This window comes from Capra hircus, chromosome 27 (assembly GCF_001704415.2).
Source record: "Capra hircus breed San Clemente chromosome 27, ASM170441v1, whole genome shotgun sequence".
Lineage (NCBI taxonomy): Eukaryota > Metazoa > Chordata > Mammalia > Artiodactyla > Bovidae > Capra > Capra hircus.
In genome coordinates, this window is record NC_030834.1 from 29,879,117 (window position 1) to 29,900,994 (window position 21,878).

The window sequence follows — 21,878 nt, forward strand, 5'->3', positions numbered from 1 at the left end:
CACGCCGCAGGGCATGTTGGGAACGGTAGTCGGCCCTCCCAAATCCCGCCCCCCGGCGGAACCACTTCCGAGCCAGCCTCCTGAGCGGTGGGTGTACCTCGGTGTTGCTGTCGGTGCCGCGTAGCTGATATGGTGAGTATTACCCCCCTAGCCCGCCACCGACTCCTGTGTGGTCACTTCCGACCTCACTAGCTGCCTGCGAGTGGCGCTCTGCGGCCCTTGAAAGAACTGAGACTGCCGCGGACCGGTGGTCCGGGCCTTGGTCTGGGCCTTCCCGATAGGGCCGGAGGGAAGCCGCCTCCGGACGACCTTCGGCTGCCCGGCTCCACTGCGCTCCCTGCACCTTTCCCTTGCGCGTGCATTTTGAGAACGAGGGAATCATGAGACGTTTTTGAAGGTTTCGAAGAAAGAGTGGACATGGAAAAGAGAAGAGTAACTTTCCACGTAACTCTTGTTCTCTCGGCAGTGTGGTGGTAACACTTCCCTGGTTTCCCCCTGACTGCTCAGGCAGGTTCTGCTGCAGTCCGGTATCCCTGGATGTGTGTTCAGTACTTTTCTTTACACCCTGTGCTTTCTCCAGAATTTGTATCTCTAGCTTAGAGATGTATTATGAGCTCCAGAGCCGCATATCTACTAACTGTACCTCCACTTAGTTGGCCCATATATATTTTAAACTCAGCAAGTTCAAAACTGACTTAACCATACCCACCTCATCCTGCTCTTCCTCCAGTGACCCTGTCTCGGGTCATTGCGCCACCACTCACCGCACCGTTGTTCATGCCAAACACCTGGAAATCATCCTTGACATCGCCCTCTTCGCAGCTCCTGAACATCTGTTCCGTGACCAGATCCTATGAAATCTACAGGGGATTCCCTGATAGCTCAGTTGGTAAAGACTCCGCCTGCAATGCAGGAGACCCCGGTTCAATCCCTGGGTTGGGAAGATCCCCTGGAGAAGGGATAGGCTACCCACTCCAGTATTCTTGGGCTTCCCTTGTGGCTCAGCTGGTTAAGAATCCGCCTGCAACGCGGGAGACCTGGGTTGGGAAGATCCCCTGGAGAAGGGAACAGCTACCTGCTCCAGCATTCTGGCCTGACTGTATAGTCCATGGGGTCACGAAGAGTCGGACACAACTGACACCTAAATGGTTGTCAGTCGTCACAGTCTCCAGTTATTCTTGTCCTTGGCATCATGAGATCTAACCCTCTGCTTTGGTCTCTTAAGTGGTCTTTTAAGCAGGCTTTCACAGTCAGAGCCTCTGCCTGGGAAAGGCTTGGCCACCTTCACCCCTATCTTTACTTTAGAATTTGGAATGTTCTTTGGAGTGTTTCCTTTGGAATACTCTTATCTACTTACCCCTCAGATCTCAGTTTAAATATTATTTCCACAGAGAGAGAGTCAATTCAGAAGCGTAAGGAGATTCTAGTGTGTTCACATAAGATCTCTATGGAGCCTTCAGAACAACCCTGTGATGTATATTTTTCCAGTATTACAGAAAAGACACACTTGAGTGATTAGTTACAAGGTCATACAGAAAGTCACAGTTAAGGGTTGCTGCTGTTAACTTTTATTGTCAGTATCTTTCAGTGCCATTAAATATTTTTTATTCAAATAGGTACATAGTATTTAACCAACTTCTTATACTTAATAGATTCTTATTGATAGCAATTTAGGTGGAATTTTGTTTGTTTTTTGCTGTGATGAACAACAGTATGAGAAGTGGACAGCATTCAAGCTAACTTTGTCCTGAACTTTCTTGATTATTTCTTTAGGATAAATTCCAAGAAGTATAACTGGGGCAAAGGGTATGGCCTTTAAATAGGTTATAATTTGGAAAATAGAAGCAGTCGCCTTTGGAACAATGCGACAGAGATTATAAATGAGAAAAATAGTAATGGTACCTATTTTGAGTATCAAAGTTAGTATATGTCCAGTCATTTAGCATAGTGCCTTCTACTTTTTTAAGACCTCAGTAAATGTACTACTTACTGATTTAGTTAAAAATAGGACTCTTACTGTGTAGTATGGTTCTTCATCTTGTTCGGGGCATATTTTGAGAATCTGATGAAATCTTTGAAACCTTTTCCCAGAGGTTGCCTTTCTCTTTCCCACCCTTCTCCCCAAGCAAAATGATATATCTTTTGTCATATGTCATCAACTACATGAAACTCAACATATGGACCCAAATTAAGAACTGCTAATAATTTCATTTTACAAGTGCTTTTTTCGCCTTTACAAGTTGTGCGCATTTTCCTACAGCATTAAATATTCACATAAAGCATGATTTTTCATTGCTATATAATGTTTGTAATTATTTAATTGGTTTCCTCTTGTTGACAGGCTAACATTCGTATACACTAATCTTTGTGTGTTTTGCAGATTTCCTTAGATTAAATTTCTATATGCAGAATTACTAGCCCAAGAATGTGAATGTAAGGCTTTGGATTTTTATTGCTACATCACCCTATGATGAATTCTAAGAGTTTATACTTCCACCATCAGTGATATATTAGTTTCCTCTCATTGTCTTGCCCACCAGTTGTTATCATAATAGGTTCAGTGTTCCTGTCCCATTCTTAAACCATTTCTTGACTGTTGATCTTTTCATGGCATTGTTAAACCCTATGATTGTGAAGACTACAATTTAGAAATACTGTCCCAGAGCAGTGTGGTCCGCAACCTTTTTCCTTTAGAATCACTGATATAGAAGAGTTTTTAAATATCCTCCCCAGACCAATTTATCAGAATGTCTGGGAGTGTAGCCTAGGAATGGGTACTTTAAAATTCTCAGGTGATTTCAATGTGGAACAAAGGCTGAGAATCTCTAATACAGAATTTATGGTATTGTGTTTTTCTCCATAAAGCAAGGAATTAACTCAGAAAATAATTTGAAAAGTCACAGTTAATTTATGCCTTAATCTAAATTCAGTTAGAGTCTAATTTATATAAGGATGAGTTTCTTTTGTTTTACAATGAAATTTTGGTTTTGTTTGTCTTAGGTTATTTCAGAGACTATGGATATACTCTTCAGAATAAGAGGTGGCCTTGATCTAGCTTTTCAGCTAGCTACTCCTAATGGTAGGTCTTCCAAGATACTCTCCTTTTTTACTATAAAAGCGACAATGAAATATGGTGAGATTCTTCCCATTTTGCAAATGAAACTGAGTGTGAGGGTGAATAAACTGTCTAAAGTCAAGTAGTAAGTGATATGAATTGGATTTAGACGCTGCATTCACCACCACTGCTAGCCCATGGGGCTCCTCTGCACATTAAGGTGTCCCCTTACTTAAGAAGCTTTACTGCCCTCTCCAAGAAAATTGTCACAATAAATATAAATATCCACCCTGAGCATACTGTAAATGAGACAGCTAGACTTACACTTTGCAGACTTAAATAGTATATAATCCTAAGACTCCAGAACCCATTCTCTTGAGGTCGTGTGGTTTAGGAATGGCAGGCAGGTTCTATGGGAGAAAAATCAGCAGTGTTGGTATAAACCAAACTCTAGGATGTCTTCCTGTTTCTGACTGCTGCCACAAACCAAGCTAAAGGATATCAGAGGAGGATGACAAGGAGCTGTGTTTGAGATGTGTTTCATTTGAAATGCCACAGTACATCAAGTGTGAATTCGCAGCAGGCAATTGGTAATTTAAGTCTGAAACTTGGGGGAGAGTGGTCAGAATTGGAGATAGAGAACTTAGTATATCCCAAGGATGATAGTTAATGCCTTGTATTAGATGAAATCACTCAAGAAAAGTATGATCAAGGGTGTCAGGAGCCACAGAGAAGTTCAGAAAGGTGAGGAATAAACAGTGTCAGAGTTCCTTCAAGATCACCAGCTGATGATTATTTACTGGCCCCTTGGAAAGAGGAAGGGAGAGAATGTAAGATGGTCTTTCTGACCCATCCCTTCATATTAAAAAATTGTTCTCTGTGTTGGTCCACATCCTGATCCCCACTCCCCAGCCAAATAAGTAAGTCTCAAGGACAGAGACTTGGGCATCAGTAAGTTTTTTAGTTGATTCTCTAATGTGCAATCAAGATGAGAATCATTTTGCAAGAACTAAGTCAAACTCGTTTTTAAGCCTATCTTATCAGTAAAGTATTGTTTCTTGGGCTTCCCTGGTGGCTCAGTGGTGAAGAATCTATCCACCAGTGCAGGAGACATGGGTTGGATCCCTGAGTTGGGAAGATCCTCTAGAGAAGGAAATGGCAGCTCACTCTGGTATTCTTGCCTGGAAGATCCCATAGACAGGAGCCTGGCGAGGCTGTAGTCCATGGTGTCACAAAGAGCCGGATATTACTTAACTACTGAGCTCCCACACAGTGTGTTACTTGTGTGGATAAAGCCTTACATTTTACAGCTCGCTACAGATTGAAGTTATCCTTTGCTATGAACTTAACTGCAAAGTATAACTGATCTATCAGTCAACAGACATAATAATGTAATTTCAAATGTAAATACAGACTGCACATACTTTTTACCCAAATAATTGATGTATTTGAGCTTGTCTTCTGACTTTATAGTATTCCCCCTGCTGTACCCAACTCTTTGAAACACTCCTTGAAGGGAATCATTAATGAGGAAGTACTGAGAACGGAGGTGCTTAACTTTAAAGACATCACAATTATTTAGATATTTCATGGTCTTCAGGGATGGGCAGAAGGTAATCCAGGAATTATGTTTGTCTTTTGTAGTGAAACTATAAATCTTTAAATTTGGATCTCTGAAACATATTAGGTTGCCTTTATATCTGACTTGTTATAAGTAATCTTTCTCTCCCACAACTTCAAGGTATTTATTTATCAAGATATTGATGTGATAGTTAAATATTTTAACCACAGAGTTAAATAGGTTTAGGATTTAGGAGTATAAAACTGGGACAAATATTTAAATATTGTCTTCTTCAGATGTATCTTTTTATATAGTTTTGACTCTGGAACCATGAAAATGGTTTTTATATTCAAAAAATTCTATTAAGTAAAAATGAAATCATTGAAAATGAAGTCAAATACCAGGTTGATGACATACCACATAGAGGGAAAAAGAACATGAGTTAAGAACCCAATACTTTGTACAGTCTTAGTGGGATATAGTTTGAGGAAGAGAACTACTAAGAAATTCATATCTCACTCGAGTTTTATTTCTGTAAGTAATATGATATTTTGAGAGTAATTGGAATCCATCCATTGTTGATAGGAGGCTAAAATGATGCAGTTCCTCTAGAAAGCAGTTTGACAGGTCCACAGAAAGAGAGTCACTATATGATCCAGCAGTCCCTTCTGGGTTATTACCTAAAAGAATGAAAGACATATCCACACACTAACTTCCGCACAAATATTTGTAAAATCATTATTCATGATAGCTAAAAGATAGACACAACCCAAATATGTATCAGCTTACAAATGAATAAACAGTATATTCTGTTCACATAATAGAATATTATTCAGCTATAAAAAAGAGTGAAGTGCTAATTCATGCTAGGGATGGATTCACAGTTGGTTGAATCTTGAAAATATTAGGCTGAGTGAAAGAAGCCAGACACAAAAGGCCACAAAATGTGTGATTTTATTCATATGAAGTGTCCAGAGTAAGCCAGTCTGTAGAGACCAAAAGTAGGTTAGTGATTGCCATGAGTAAGTGCAGGGGTTTGGGGAGTGACTGCTGGGAAGTCCAGGGTTTATTTGGGGGTGACGGAATGTTCTGGGATTAGATAGTGATGATTGTAAACTTTGTGGTATACTAAAAGCAACTGAATTGTACACATTAAAAGAATGAATTTTCTGGTCTATGAATTTTATCTCCATTTTTTTAAAGACAAAACAAACCTTTTTTACATTATTGAATCTGAGGAATGGATATTTGGGGGTCACTTTTACTGTGCTCTATATCTGTGTGCTTGGATGCCTTCATGTTGAAAAGTTTACAGTTTTTCATATTAACTTCTATTTGTGTTCTTCTAATTTAGAAATTTTTATCAAGAACGCACTAAAACATGTACTGAGTGACCTGTCAACCAAGCTTTCTTCAGATGCCCTTGTGTTCAGAATTTGCCATAGTTCAGTGTACATATGGCCTAACAGTGACATGAACACCATTCCAGGAGAGCTGACCGATAGTTCTGCCTGTAAGAACATAATGCGCTTTATTCAGTGAGTATGCTTGAAGATTGCTAGAAATGTCTTTACAATATCATTTCATATTATAAATATCTCTGTATATTAAATTTTTAGATTTGAACAGGAAGAAGATACAAAACGAAAGTTCATGAAGAAGAAAGATAAAAAGTTATCAGATATGGTAAGCAAATCACCTGTCTTCTTAGTGATAAAAATTTTCAGCCCTTGAATTTGGAGTTGAGTGAGATCTTAGAAAGTTCTTATTTTTTTTTTTTTTACAGATCAGGTGATTCAAATCCAGAAAGATTAAGTGACATGCCCAAGGTTATACCTCTGTTTTATATATCTAAACTTTTGTCCTTGAGTATGTTTACAAATTACTTAAAAAGGAATCATTCTGAAACTTGACAGTGACACATTATGCTGTATGAAATAGTAAATGATAAGTGATTTACTTTTCTTCACAGTTTTGGTTCTGTTGATTTTTGAACCAGTACTCTTGAGTATCTGCCGCGTGCCACAAACTTTGCCAGGTATTAGAGATGAAAAACAGAGCAGCTACTTCAAGGCAGGAAGCTGTAGAAAGTTAATATTTAATATGACTGTAGCATTTTTCCAGAGTGGACATGAGGCTGGAGATGTGGACGGAGACCAGGGACTCTGAACAAAACCAGTAGCTGTAGTAATAAAGAGAAGGGAATGGATACAAGAAATATTTAGGGAATGAGAAGGATTGTACTTGGAGACTAATTGGATGTGAGCTTCCAATTAATTGGACTAATTGGACCAGCTTCTTGCTTGGATAAAGATGGGAGATGGGGAAGACATGAGGTCAGTGTTTGAGACACCAGTGAGGTGTCGACCAGAGCTGTGAGATTTTTAAATGTGGAATGTACAAAAAAACTATGGACTTTGGATAAGGATTTGAGAGTTACCAGTCGTTGGAGGAAGGCAATGGCACCCTACTCCAGTACTCTCGCCTGGAAAATCCCATGGACGGAAAAGCCTGGTAGGCTGCAGTCCATGGGGTCGCTAAGAGTCAGACACGACTGAGCGACTTCACTTTCACTTTTCACCTTCATGCATTGGAGAAGGAAATGGCAACCCACTCTAGTGTTCTTGCCTGGAGAATCCCAGGGACAGGGGAGCCTAGTGGGCTGCCATCTATGGGGCCGCACAGAGTCGGACACGACTGAAGCGACTTAGCAGCAGTAGCAGTAGCAGCAGGAGGTTGACATCTTGAGGGTTACAGGTCAGTTATTTTGTAGAATGTTTCTCAGATTGGGTTTGAATTTGTTCTAGGCCACCTTATGGTAGGTTCAGGTGGTCATTGTTGATAGGAATACCAAAGAAGTAACGATGTCCTCAGCACACCGTATGAAAGAGGCATATACTTAGTTGGTTCTCGTATCAATGACGTTAACGTTGATCACTTAATGTGGTAACTGCCACTTTTCTCCACTGTGAGGGTCCTATTTTTTGCCCTGATAACTAGAAGGTATCTTGTGGGAAGATGCTTTGAGTTTATGTATATATCCTATTCCTCATCAAGTTTTTACCCAACACTTCTAACATCAATTGATAATTGTTGTCAGAATCTAGCATTAATCTGATGGTTGCATAGTGGTGATTTTTTTCTAAGTCTTGTTTCCTTTTACATTTACAAGATGACTTTGTACTGTAAGGAAGAGCTTTTCCTCTTTGCTGTGTATTAACTGTGTGGAAGCATGGATTCCTGCTTTATGCAATGAGTTGTCTGTTAACTGTCATCAGTTATTTTGATGCTCATATTTTCTAATTTGGCCAAGAGAATCTTTATGCTGGCTCCAGTGTCCTCTTGATACTGTACTTTTGAATACTTCGTACTTTCTTCCAAGGATGTTCCAGGTTCACGTACTTTTGCTATTTCATCTCAAGAATCAGCCATTTCCCCAAGGAAGGCAGACATGTATGCACACATACTATAGTTATAGAACGCACACATCAATATTTACCCATGTAAATCATATACCTCCAGTTCTACTTCAGTCTCACACAATTCCTAACCTTTTCCTGGTGAGAAACCTGGCTTCCAGTACTCTTTAATATTTTGCTAAATTTGTTTAATATACAGAAAGCATTTTCAGAATTGTTTTTCCATACCACTATCAAAATCAAACCTTCTAATAGAGTTCATTATTAGTATGTCTTTAGAGCAGAGGTATATAGTCATAATATATGTTTAAAAGTTGTCTTGATGTGTGGTATTGTATCTTGTTTATTCATTTTTTTGGAAAATTTTAAATCTATACAAATATAGTACAATGAACCATGGTGAACTTTTAATGCTTCTGGATACATAATCGGTCTGGTTTCATCTTCACTTCCCACTCACTCTATGCCTCTCCTCAGATTATTTTGAAGCAGAGAAGAATTTTTCTTTAAGCTAAAAATTGTGCTTTTAAATAATTTACTGTAATATAGTTTGCTGCTGCTAAGTCGCTTCAGTCGTGTCCAACTCTGTGCGACCCCAGAGATGGCAGCGCACCAGGCTCCCCCGTCCCTGGGATTCTCCAGGCAAGAACACTGGAGTGGGTTGCCGTTTTGTTCTCCAATGCATGAAAGTGAAAAGTGAAAGTGAAGTCGCTCAGTTGTGTCCGACTCCTAGTGACCCCATGGACTGCAGCCTACCAGGCTTCTCCATCCATGGGATTTGCCAGGCAAGAGTACTGGAGTGGGGTGCCATTGCCTTCTCCAGTAATATAGTTTATATGGTCCTTAAAAAGTCCTTTTACTTACCTTTTATATTATTGTTCAGTGTGCTTTAAGTTAACTATTACTGTTTATCTTTATAGCATCAAATAGTAAATATAGATCTGATGCTGGAAGTATCAACCCCTCTGGCCGCTGTAACGCCCATTATTGAAAGAGAAAGCGGAGGACACCACTATGTTAGTATGACTTTACCAGTTGATGCAGTTTTATCTGTTGCTCCAGAAGAAACGTGGGGAAAGTAGGTATCTTCTAATACTACTGTCACCTTTAAATGAGGACCCTCCCCCAAAGTAATCAAAGCCCATTTTTAAGTGTCATTGAGGCATATCTAGGGTGGTGGTTGTTCTTTTTTACTATGATTTACTCCGTGTTTATTATTAAACTAAGAGTCATCTAGTAATTCAGTGTTTATTGAGGAAATAGGATAATATGCAAAACCTATAGAATTTTCCATTTATCTGCACAGAGGAAATTTAGTTTATTTAACATTAACTTTTTATTATTTAGACTTACTTTAATAAACCCAGTCCTATCAAGGGCATATTAGGAATATATTCACTCTACACTTTCAAGTATCATAACTGTTATAACTTTTATTAATGCACTTGTATATTCTGCCTCCCCCCCCACAGAGTTCGTAAACTTCTCGTTGATGCAATTCATAATCAACTAACTGATATGGAAAAATGCATTTTGAAATACATGAAAGGAACATCTATTGTGGTTCCTGAACCACTGCACTTTTTATTACCAGGGGAAAAAAATCTTGTAACAATTTCATATCCATCAGGAATTCCAGATGGTCAGCTGCAGGCCTATAGAAAGGTAAAACCAATTCATTCTTAGAAAAATAAAAATATCATTCATTTTGTATTTAATTTTGTGCTTCTAATAAATAGCCAGTGTTTTGTGATTTAATTTTATAAAGTGTGGATGCACACTATTGGCTTTACATCTTATTTGATGTCTATTCTCATGTAACTATTTAAAGTCTTTTAAAAAAATATTATGCTAAATTATATATAACATTTTAATTTCATATATTCAGTGAAGTTCATATGTTATTTTTCTGTAGTGAAATTTAAGAATGAAAAGATGCTTACATGCCTAGAGTAGCTGATGAGTGCTATTTAATAACTTCTTTTTTTTTCCATTACTTGCAGATTTATAAAAAATACAAGATTACAGTTAGAGAAGGGAAATTACATTTTATTCTGTTTCTAATTAAGATTTTTAGTACTACTCCATCCCCCACCTCCCAGGGTCATTTGGGTTTTATTAGAGGCGTTTTGAAGAAAACATGATCAGCATTCAAAGAAATGAGATTTATTGGCAAATGACTGGTTTGATAGTGTGTATATATATATATATATTTTTTTTTTTTGGTAGTATGTATTTTTTGTTAGTATATATTTTTGATATGTGGCCTTGCCTGCTGCTTCTGCTGCTAAGTTGCTTCAGTCGTGTCTAGCTCTGTGCAACCCCATAGACGGCAGCCCACCAGGCTCCGCCGCCCCTGGGATTCTCCGGGCAAGAACACTGGAGTGGGTTGCCATTTCCTTCTCCAGTGCATGAAAGTGAAACGTGAAAGTGAAGTCGCTCAGTCGTGTCCCACCTAGTACCCATCAAATTATGCCATGGAAACATCTTCGCAATCTCTGTCCCTGAAAAGAGATGTAACACTGTAACCTTCTGTGCCTCTCTGTAAGTGCCAAATGAATTGATTTGCAGAGGCAACAGTTACACAAGCTAATGATCTCATTCAAACTGCTCCAATACATAGGAGATATCAAAAAGATGTCAGACTTTCAGAGTAACTATTACATGTTTTTATACATTTAGGAATATGTTACCTTTTAAACATATATGTGTATTTTTATTTTGATGCCATATTGGTCTTTAAACCACCAATTTCCATTCTGTAATCTAATCATTACCCCTTATATTTGTTAAATACTCTTAAGCATGATTTTTAAAACTGAAAACCTAAGCATGACTTTTTTGGTATAGTTATATCATTGTTAATTACTCATTTACAAGACTTTCAAAACTAGTCTTTAGCCTGGATTTATTTTAGCAGACTGTGTTACAATAAGTAATTTTAAATTATCTCAGTTCTTTCACTGTAACAAATTATATTCAATTTTCTATAATCTCTTCCAGTTTCTATCCATATACATAGATAAACAAAAATAAATCCTTTTTGGTTTTAGTTTAAATCTCACCCTCTTTGACCTTCATGAATTAAATCATAAGTGTTTGATAACTTGTATAACCAGTATATAGTAAATTTTCTGTTTTGTATCTAGTTTGGGTTTATTTATTGACTAGGAACCTATATCATTTAACCTTTTTTCTCTTATTTCCTGTTGATTCTGGTTTTATTTAGGAATTACACGATGTCTTCAATCTGCCTCATGACAGACCTTATTTCAAAAGGTCTAATGCTTATCATTTTCCAGATGAACCATACAAAGATGGTTATATTAGAAATCCACATACTTATCTCAATCCACCTAACATAGAGACTGGTATGGTGAGTTTAGTAATTATTTATACAAGTTGGTTGATCATTAGTGTCATTAGTTGTTTTTTGCTTGTGCCCAGTGGATGTTTGATTATGATTAATTATTTTTTTATTCTCGGCAGGACTTAGGTTGCTAATATTTTGTTAAGATTTTTGCATTTATGTAATGATACTGTCTTATAATTTTATTTTCTCATACTGTTCTTAGTTCACTTTTGTATCAGTAATACACTGATACACTGAAAGAGTTGGAGAGTATTTTTTTTTTTAATTTTTTATAAGGCACTAAAAGTAACAGTCTAGCTCTGAAAACAGTAAGTGACTTGAGCATGTGTATGTATATGTTATCTTAATAGATGGTATACATATGTATACATGTAACATATACATCTACAGTTAATACTTTACTGTGTTTCTTCTTTTTATATAGGTTTGTGTGGTCCAGGGTACATATGGTTACCATCATTATATGCAGGATCGAATAGATGACAATGGCTGGGGCTGTGCTTATCGGTCTCTGCAGACCATCTGCTCCTGGTTCAAACACCAGGGATACACAGAGAGATCCATTCCAACACACAGAGAAATCCAGCAGGTACAGAACATGCCATTGGGAATTACATGGACGTTTCATGAACCCTAATATACCATTAAATAATTATACCTACCTCATGGTCCAGACTTACTTCTGTTTTGAAGGGAAAAAACATACATACTGGTAATCAAGGGAAATGCCCTACACATAATTTTTAATAGCTGTCTTGTCTATGATTTTTTTTTGTATTTTTAAATAAGGCTCTAGTTGATGCCGGGGACAAACCAGCAGCGTTTGTCGGATCACGGCAGTGGATTGGATCTGTCGAGGTACAGCTGGTGCTGAACCATTTGATTGGTGTAACTTCAAAAATACTGTTTGTCAGGTAAGGAAACTTTAAGAAATTTGAGACATCACTTCAAAGAGAGTTTGTCACTTTTATTAAAAGAAAAAAGTGCATTTTTCCCCCAATTTGTTTTTGCTCTTTTCTCTTCTTCCACATTGCCCCCTTGCTTTATAAACCTCATTTTTTCCAGTCCTAAATTTTTTTGCTGTTATTTTTTAGAAGATGTTGGTGAGTAAACTTTGTGATATGTACTTGTACGATCTAGGCCTAGTCTTAGTCTAGAAGAGGAAAAATTGGAAATATGTCAACTTTGAGTAGTTACAGAAGATCTGGTTTTTTAATGCAGAAGTCATTGAATTCTTGGAAGGGAAAAATCACATATTGATCTATTACCTACCTTTTTGTTTATTCCTACTCTTTTGCTTCCTGAGATCTTAAGAAACTAATCATGTATCCAAATATAATTTTATCTTTTCCTTATCTATTACAATAGGAAATTTTATATAGGAAATAGGAAATTTATAATATAGAAATATAAAATTTATAAATAGGAAATTTATAATAGGAAATTTTCTTTTCCTTATCTATTAAAAATAGAATATTACTATTCTAATCACACTTCTAGTATTAAATATGAGCAAATATTAGATAAGATTGAATTCTATGACCATCTCTAGCTTACTCCTTATATATGAGCTTATGTTTTTAATACATTTATTATGACAACCTTGATAACTATAATGTCATAATCCTTATTGTCCAAGTACTTTAGTACATCTGATTTCACAGTTGCAATTTGGATTGGATGTGGAAATCAGTGCTAACAAATAAATAATAGATTAAGTAGTGAAGTAGATGGTGATTAAAAAGTGAAAGTTTTGACACATGAAAATGTTGCTTCATATATTCCTTACGAAGCAAGAGCTAAGGGTTAGTTAGCACCACCTGGCACCTCCATTCTAAAAAGAAACAAAAATTCATCTATTCATCTTTTCTATTCTCAGAAGTAAAAATTGTATGATATTGAAAGATTCCCTAAAAATAGGTTGTACTTGAAAACGTTTTGCAGTTTTCACACTGGCTTCATAGACATTGTCTGTTTTAGTCCTGGAATCTCCTGTCACATAGAACGGCAGGTATTTTTGGTCCCAGATTAAAGATGAGGAATTACAGGCTCAGAGTTTGATGGTAAGAAGACAAAATCTCAGGATTTAAAACCTATCCTTCTGAAATTAAATCCACCCATAAGAATCCCCTCAGTATCAAAATGACCACTTTCAATCTTAGGTTAGAAATCCAGAACCTTCTTTATGCAGTTCTAGAAGCAAAGAATCAAGATCTTCTTTCCTAGCTCATTTAGTGACCTTAAATATTTAGAGGTTGTATTGCTTTAAATTGCTCTCAGTTCCCTACCACTTAATTTTACTTAAATTTATATCTATATTTTTAATAACCAAAAAGATAGAAAACATTAGTTCCCAAGCTCATTTGATCTTCAGAATAGTTCATCTGATAGAAACTGGTTTCTTTCTAGCCAAGGTTCTGAAATGGCCTCTCAGGGACGGGAACTGGCTAATCATTTCCAGAGTGAAGGAACTCCAATAATGATTGGTAAGATGTTTTGGAATCTTGTGTTCTTTTGGTAGATGGAGAGTATGTGAAACTTATCATTAATGTAAATACATAATGGCACATAATATCAGTCCTTTGTAAACATATTAAAATTAGCTTTTACATCATGCATACTGACCTCTGGATATTTTTTAAAATTTCCAAGGTGGGAGGAAAGTTATAAAAAAGATTATAATAACTAGAAGTAGTAAAGGCTAAGAAGAGGTTTGATAACTGTGTTCAAATAGACTTCAGAGCAGATTGGAAAAGAGACAGTGGTCACTCAGTATAGCATCGGAAGTCATGGCTGTCAGGAACTTGGCTCGCTATGTGACATTATGCAAATTGCTTAACCTCTCTGGGCTTTCTTTGTAAAATAAGAGAATTGGATTTGCTAATCTGAAGATTCACAATTCTATGAGAAATAAGACTTGTCCTGGGTGACAGAAGGCAAGCTAAGACTGGTGTGGAAAAAATGCAGGTAGGCAGATGCCAACAAACTACAGAAAGTACTGGCTGAGTAGACAGGCTGCACCATTGGAGGCACTCAAAGCAGAGATAACGTGGCTTGTCTGCTGAGAGGCACCAACAGCAATGACTGTCACCCTGCTGTGAGGAGTTTAGACCCTCTCTGGCCCTCTTTAAATCCAGTTTAGGTAATTCCATGAGTATTAAAGTGACATAGAAACCTAATATGATTATAGATGTGATTGTACCTTTTCTGTCCTAAAGATGTGATTTTGTCTTTTCGGAGTATATTTGACATTATGTCTTTACCAGTTTAGGGCAATCAATTTTAATATTATGTTAGATCAATTCATAAGCAAAATAATCTTTTTCAACTGAAATTGAATGGAAAGTTGAGACTAATATATGCCCTCTCATTTCTTTATTTCCTCTTCTATAGGGGGAGGAGTTTTGGCTCACACAATACTAGGAGTTGCATGGAATGAAATTACAGGAAAGATAAAATTTCTGATTTTAGATCCACATTATACAGGTGCTGAAGATCTGCAGGTTATTTTGGAAAAGGTAAGTGTCTGTTTAACAAATAAATACAAGGAAAAGAACCCAAAACCAGGAGGGAGAACTGGAAGCTAACAGAAAGATGGATTGTAAACTGAGAACAGAGATCCTCACTATAAGGAAGGACTCTAAGCCTGTGATGAGTAACTCTCTCTAGGTATGAAGGCCAGGGGGGAACTAAAGTAATAGAATACGAAACTCATAAATATATTCCTTTGGAGACTTTACAGCATTTTGTGAATATAGTGAGATTTATCAATGCCTCAAAAGAGAGTGAAATATATAATGTTTATAAGTTTCAAATTAACCAAAAATTGGCAGTATGATGGACATTATGGAGACTTGGCTGCTTTTATATATATATATATATATATATTTTTTTTTTTTTTTTTACATATAACTTAATCTCATTCTATGAAAGATTTGAATTTGAAACAAATTTAAGAATATTTGTTAATGCTTAAACTACCAGCTCGGAGAAGGCAATGGCACCCTACTCCAGTACTCTTGCCTGGAAAATCCCACGGACAGAGGAGCCTGGTAGGCCGCAGTCCATGGGGTCGCTAAGAGTCAGACACTACTGAGCGACTTCACTTTCACTTTTTACTTTCATGCATTGGAGAAGGAAATGGCAACCCACTCCAGCATTCTTACCTGGAGAATCCCAGGAACGGGGGAGCCTGGTGGGCTGCCATCTATGGGGTCACACAGAGTCGGACACGACTGAAGTGACTTAGCAGCAGCAGCAGCAGCAGCAGCAGCAGCAGCAAACTACCAGCTAAAGGAGGTATAAATTTATGTTAATTTATAGGCAACTAATTCAGATTTAGTACTGAGTTTTAATGAGAAATTAGTACTAAATTTCCATGAAACCCGTACTAAATCTTTTGGAGGCAAGTGTTATACGACACAACTTGAATTTTTTAAAAGTTTCATATTTTTTGCCAAATAAGTCATTAGTACCAATAAAAAGATTTCTTAAATCAGAAATACTAGGGAATTCTGGGGAAATGGATGGTTTAACATTGAAATTCACTTATGAGAGATCTTCAAAACTGAATAGCTATATGAGATTAGTAAAACCCTATGGATGAGATGTTCATGTAAAGAGTTTTTAGTGTTTTATGTAGCTGAACTCTTATATCCCCACTTTAGTAAAGTCTTTTGCCAATTATTGGAGCATCTATAAGTACTAACAGAATATAAACACATTCTTAAAATTTTAAATGCCACATACACACAGTTTTCTCTTTCAAGGCATTTGGACTTCTAGGACATGTTCTTGGCTGGTATACATATCTTCCTGAAAGCAGGAGCAATTTCTGTAGCAAAGTGTTCATTCATTGGACATTCATTAAGTACCTAATATTTACCATCCACTGTCCTAAGCACTGGGGTTATTAAAATGGATCTTTAGAAGGACAAAGAAGGAGAGTCCATAAAGGGCTGCTGCTGCTGCTTAGTCGCTTCAGGCGCGTCTGACTCTGTGCGACCTCATAGACAGCAGCCACCAGGCTCTTCCGTCCCTGGGATTCTCTAGGCAAGAATACTGGAGTGGGTTGCCCTTTCCTTCTCCAATGCATGAAAGTGAAAGTGAAGATGCTCAGTCATGTCCGACTCTTAGTGACCCCATGGACCACAGCCTACCAGGCTGCTCTGTCCGTGGGATTTTCCAGGCAAGAATACTGGAGTGGGTTGATATTTCCTCCTCCACCATAAAGGATTCCTTCCTCCCCAAAATATGGTGTCTTTGGTGGCGCTTACAAGGCTGCCCTTGCAAAGGGATCACTCAAAGTAAGTGAAAGGAAAGCTGGGCATTTTCTGAGAACTGTGGCATTTTTAACATGACTTGAGCTAGTGGAGAGGGGTGGCTGATGGCTGGAGGGATCTGCAGGAGCTAAGTCAGGATGGCCACTGAGACACACGCGTTCAGATTTTATCTTAAAGGCACTGAGAAGCCTTACAGCTGCTGTAACGGAACACTGTAGAGGGAGCAGCTTCCAGTAGCGGAGGTTTATTTCTCAGAGTTCTGGAGGCTGGGAAATCCAGGATGGGGGTGGCAGCTGATTTGGTGGGTGGTGAGGCCCACTTTCTAGTTCAAAGACGGCAGACTTCCTCACTGTCCCCACGTGGTATAAGGGATGAGGGAGCTCTCTGGGCACTCTAATGATGGCTCTATTGTCATTAATGCCACTTCAGATGCCAGCACATTGGAGACTAGGGTTCATCATACAAGTCTTAGATACATTCAGTCTATGTCAGGGGCCGGAGGGATCATCCTCCCTCTGCCTGACCTCTCTACCCACTTGGGGAGCTTTCCTGTGTAAGTTTCCTAAGCCAGTCACCTCAAAAGAAAGGCGTCCAGCTCCTCTCCTTACCCCCACAGTTGCTGGTTTGGGCACCGTCTCTACCCACTTTTCTTGAAAAAAATTTGAGACCAGTTACCTAGAGATGGCCCATATGTGTGGAAGATTAAAACAGAAAGTATAAGCCTTTTTCTATCGTTAGGAAAACAGATTTTAGGACATGAAATTCATTAGAGAAAGTTTTGCTGAGAAAATGAGATGATGAAAAGAATTTTATGTAAAGAAACAACTCTCAATGGAAATAAATGAGACTTAATTGGTGGTATCTGTAGGCAGGGGGAGCAGAACTGATAGAGGACTTTTTAATTTTTACTTTCACCTCATTTGAATTTTTTTATGTGTATCTTATTTTTGCAATCAGAAAAATAATAAAGACCTAAAGAGCATCTCTACTCAACCCTCTCTCCTCCACACTGAAAAAGTGGCTAATAGACCATCTTCCTCTGTAGGAACTATGACCTTTGACTTCAGGTCCCTGCCAGAATGCCCAGCAGCCTCCTAGTTAGGTGGGCTTCCCTGATAACTCAGGTGGTAAAGAATCTGCCTACCAATGCAGGAGACACAGGAGACTTGGGTTCCATCTCTGGGTTGGGAAGATCCCTGGAGGAGGAAATGGCAACCCACTCCAGTACTCTTGCCTGGAAAATCCCATGGACAGAGGAGCCAGGTAGGGTCCATGGGGTCACGAGAGTAGGTCATGACTGAGCACGCACTCATACACTCCCAGCTAGGTAGGGTAAAGGAGCAAGGCCACTGCCTGTCACTCAACACAATGACATTTTGACTCCTCACTGAACAAGTATGTGTAAGCAAGCGTTTCATTTCAGAATGATGTAAACTCAGACAAGTCATTAGCTGGGTCTTTAAGAAAATAAATCAATGGCCCTAGAAGAAATTTGATGAATTTAACTATATTCACAATGAAATGTTGTTTGAAAGTAATTTTCTCTGCTGGAAAAAAGGATTAATACTGACATGAAGCTAGGAAGTGGCAGTGATTACGGCCTGAGAAAAATGAAGAATGTAGAATGCAACTCCCAAGGGCAGGTTCAGATTCCTTTACTATCTGGTATCACTGCTGAGATGCCACTGCTGGGAAATCAGTGGTTGAGGAGGCGCACTTTCAATGAAAAGGCTCATAGGCTTTCTCACTGTCTCTACAGTCTTCCATGGGACAGATGGCAGTTAAATTATCACATGCCATCAACTACCAGAATTATAAAACCATACATCTTAAAAATCAATAAAATATGACATTGAGTAATAGTACCATAATGAAGGTTTTCCTTTTTAAAATGATTCCTATGATTAAATATCATAGAATATAAAATTTTTTAATTCTATCTGAAATGAACCCAAATAAGCTACTTTTCTGTGCTTAATAGGAATTCAGATACTTGCTTTGTATAGGTATTTACAGTCTTACTGCAAGATTCAGTTGTCAAACGTTACAATTTCAATTAAGTAGTCCTGTAACTTCTTAAAAGGTTTTCCTTTCCCTTCTCCCACATCTAGGGCTGGTGTGGATGGAAGGGCCCAGAGTTTTGGAACAAGGATGCTTACTATAACTTATGTCTCCCTCAGCGACCAAATACTATTTAAAATATCTTGGACTCAAAGACTGTAGTAAAGTTTTACTTTGTAACTTTGTTGATAAAGAATAAATTTAATTTCAAATTTGATGGTTTTTACGAGTTTTTTAATTTCAAGTTTGATGGTTTTTATGAGTTTTTCCAAAGGTTGTAAATATCACGAAGAAAACAATTTATTCTTTAGACATTCTTTTAAGAAGTTAAGAGACAAAGCATGCACAACTGGAACATTATAGGCATGTAAATACATGTATTCTTGAATGTTATCTTCGCTTAGAAGAAAGGTTTCCTCCTTCTTAGAAGGAGTTTAGACACACTTGATGAGCCTGAAGCCACAGCTTTTAGCTGAGCGGTAAACCTGCATGAAGTGAAGACCTTCTCCACACCTCTTCATGACCAATACATCTGTTGTTGAAAAACATATTAACATTAAAACTTTTTTTTTTAAAGGTTTCCTCCCCAATCTTCCACCATGCAGGACAACTTTTGGTCTCTAAAGTCAAGTAGTAGTTACTACATCCAGTATTAAAATGTGTTAATGAGAATGAAAAGATATATAAAACATAAGACTGGCAATATTTAAATGAAACAATAAATTCTGTTTTAAATAAGAAATCCTTAAGAGAGGAAGAACGAAGAAACTGAATTACTTACCAACACTTCCTTTTCCCACTTGTATTTTCCTCACTTCCCAAACTTCGTTTCTGTGTGAGCACTTGAACACAATGATCTTTATTGGGGTGTTCCCTTGATTTTATTGTCTGCATACATTTAATTGTTGTAAGAAACTTGGCACATTCTGGAAATCCACATGACCAAGCAAGATCTTCAGCTGTTTGCCCATTCTTATTACATAAACTAAGACAAAAAAAAAAAAGTGTTCAAGTAAAAGTTGACAGTTGTTTAGCCTTTTTAAAATATATTTCTAACAAAGGTGCTTTGGGCTCATACAAATGTTGGTTGCAGAATAAAAGAGGTAAAGGAAGCACAGAGGAATTCCATGTTTGCTCACTGTTTGTCCTTACTTGGCACAGAGGACAGCACAGAATGGGCACTTCATTTCTGCACAAATAAGTATTCTGTTTTCAACACAATGAGTGAGTACACAAAGGAAGTCAGTGAGAACATCTACAGAATGGATTTTTTAAAACTAAGATGTAATACTGCCATGACATATGAAAAGAACTGCACCTCTGATTGCTTAGGATGCATTTTTTAATTTACTTGAGTAGTATCAGGTAATCATTAACAGCCTAAGTTAACATTTAAATGGTTCCACTACATTATCAATTAGGCAAGCATATGTAATTGAGCTGCAGGAGTCTGATTAACCCAAGAAAATATAACATTTGAAGTCACTGATTCCATACTCACTCAATTTGGGCATCACTGGCTACAAGCAGGCTGAGGCATTCCATGCTTCCAACTCTTGCTGCTTTGTGTAGTGGAGCTTCTCCAAAAACATCCTTACAGACAAGACAGCATATTTTAGTCTCCCCAAAACACTCTTGTGGAAGTTGATGAGTGAGGTTTATTGCTTGACGAAGCTATTTGAGGAAGTAGGGTTAGAACTGCATTGTACTGGACTGAATCTTTTAATTCTTTTTTAAAATAAAGTTCACTTGGTGCCCTATTAAATATAGAATTGTCACTAATAAAAGCATGTGCAGTCATAGCTACATACATTAAATTTTAAGTGATTAAAAGCAAAATAGAATCCTACAGAAGTAAAAATTACAATTTAAAATTTAACATTCAATGGAAGATGCAAACTACCCTAAGTTCTATAAGGAATTATATTGATTGTGAGCATGTCTTACAAGTTGTGCTACCCTGAGACTTAATTTTGTAACGGAGCAGTTCCTTTGGCAATAAATGGTAGACCCTGGAAATGTCCGATGTAGTAGCCAGCAGCCATCCATCCAGCTAATGAGCACCTAAAATGTGGCTAGTCTGAACTGAAATGTGCTGTCAATGTAAAATACACGGAGGGTGAGAAGGCATGTCCTATATATATATCAGTTATGTTTTATATTGATTACACATGAAATGATAATATTTTTGATTAATTGGGTCAGTTTACTAAAATGTTTCGCTTCATTAATGTGGCTACTGGAAAATTGTTAAATTACATAGTGTCTCACACTTCTGTGGGCATCGCTGTACTAATCATGTTTCTAACAACTGAAACGACAATATCTTGATGTCTAAGAAATGTTTGTGTGGATTTGGGGTGAAGGGGAGGGTTGCAAACGGCAACAATCAGTTACCTAGTTACCTGCTGGTTGAGGTCAGCGCCCGTCTGCAGCTGCCAGAGAAGAAAGCAAGCAAGGCCGCCACCTGCAGCCAAGTGGACAGGCGACTGCTCGCAGGAATCCGGGGGTGCGTTAACGGAGGCCCCGGTCTCCAGCAGATGCTTCAGACTATCCACCTGCGAGAAAAGAACAGCTCCAGCACCCCTTCTCGCTTTTGTCCAGGCTCCTGCCCTCCGGGGATTGAAATCCTCAGCTACTCCAAAAACCCTCCAACTCTGAAGAGGCTTGACTTGGCAGCGCCAAGTGGTCAGTACACCCTCACCCTATCTAGCCCTCTCTAGAAGACAGACATCTGGACGCTTAAGCCTGCCGGACAAAAGCAGCCTGAGTCTCACCTCTGGGTTGCAATCGAGCAGCAGCATCTCCCGCCTAAAGTAGAGGACAGGCGTCCTTGGGAGAGCTGAGCAGTGCAGCGCTCGCTGCAGACGGACAGGTTAAGAGTGGACAGGCAGCCCGAGAGCCGGAGAATTTAAAAGATCACCAGAGCCAGGGAGCCAGCCCCTCCCCGCCGTGCCCCAGCTGCGGCTCGACCTGAGCAGCCCAACCCTAGGCTGTCAGCCTTTCTCCGCCCAGCAGTAGCCGCACGTACACAAACAGTAGCACGTGTAACCTGGAGCCCAGTGAGGCTGGCTGGGGCAGGGTTGAGGAGGAGGCAGCGAGGATGCGCCAGCTGATTGGCCAAGGG

The 21,878-nt window shown here is 38.3% G+C and overlaps 2 protein-coding genes across 6 annotated transcripts; one reads left to right on the forward strand and one right to left on the reverse strand.

The window, feature by feature from the left end:
- UFSP2 (UFM1 specific peptidase 2) lies at positions 38-18,968 on the forward strand. Its single transcript, XM_005701130.3, has 12 exons — positions 38-132; positions 3,001-3,079; positions 5,971-6,154; positions 6,236-6,302; positions 8,956-9,113; positions 9,508-9,700; positions 11,265-11,411; positions 11,833-11,997; positions 12,198-12,322; positions 13,818-13,894; positions 14,802-14,926; positions 18,802-18,968. Exons 1-12 carry the CDS (start codon positions 130-132, stop codon positions 18,886-18,888), a joined length of 1,410 nt encoding a protein of 469 aa, XP_005701187.1. The 5' UTR covers positions 38-129; the 3' UTR covers positions 18,889-18,968.
- On the reverse strand, positions 5,109-21,782 carry ANKRD37 (ankyrin repeat domain 37). 5 transcript variants are annotated; one of them, XM_018042018.1, is made up of 5 exons: positions 21,529-21,782; positions 21,157-21,309; positions 20,253-20,425; positions 19,533-19,736; positions 5,109-5,296 (listed from the first exon to the last, which is right to left on the reverse strand). In XM_018042018.1, exons 1-5 carry the CDS (start codon positions 21,553-21,555, stop codon positions 5,293-5,295), a joined length of 561 nt encoding a protein of 186 aa, XP_017897507.1. In that variant the 5' UTR covers positions 21,556-21,782; the 3' UTR covers positions 5,109-5,292. The 5 variants fall into 5 exon arrangements, with proteins under 5 accessions (XP_017897507.1, XP_017897505.1, XP_005701188.1 ...); XM_018042016.1 differs by lacking the exon at positions 5,109-5,296 and adding an exon at positions 15,660-15,698; XM_005701131.3 differs by lacking the exon at positions 5,109-5,296 and adding an exon at positions 15,660-15,698 and having other exon boundaries at positions 20,253-20,344; positions 21,529-21,774.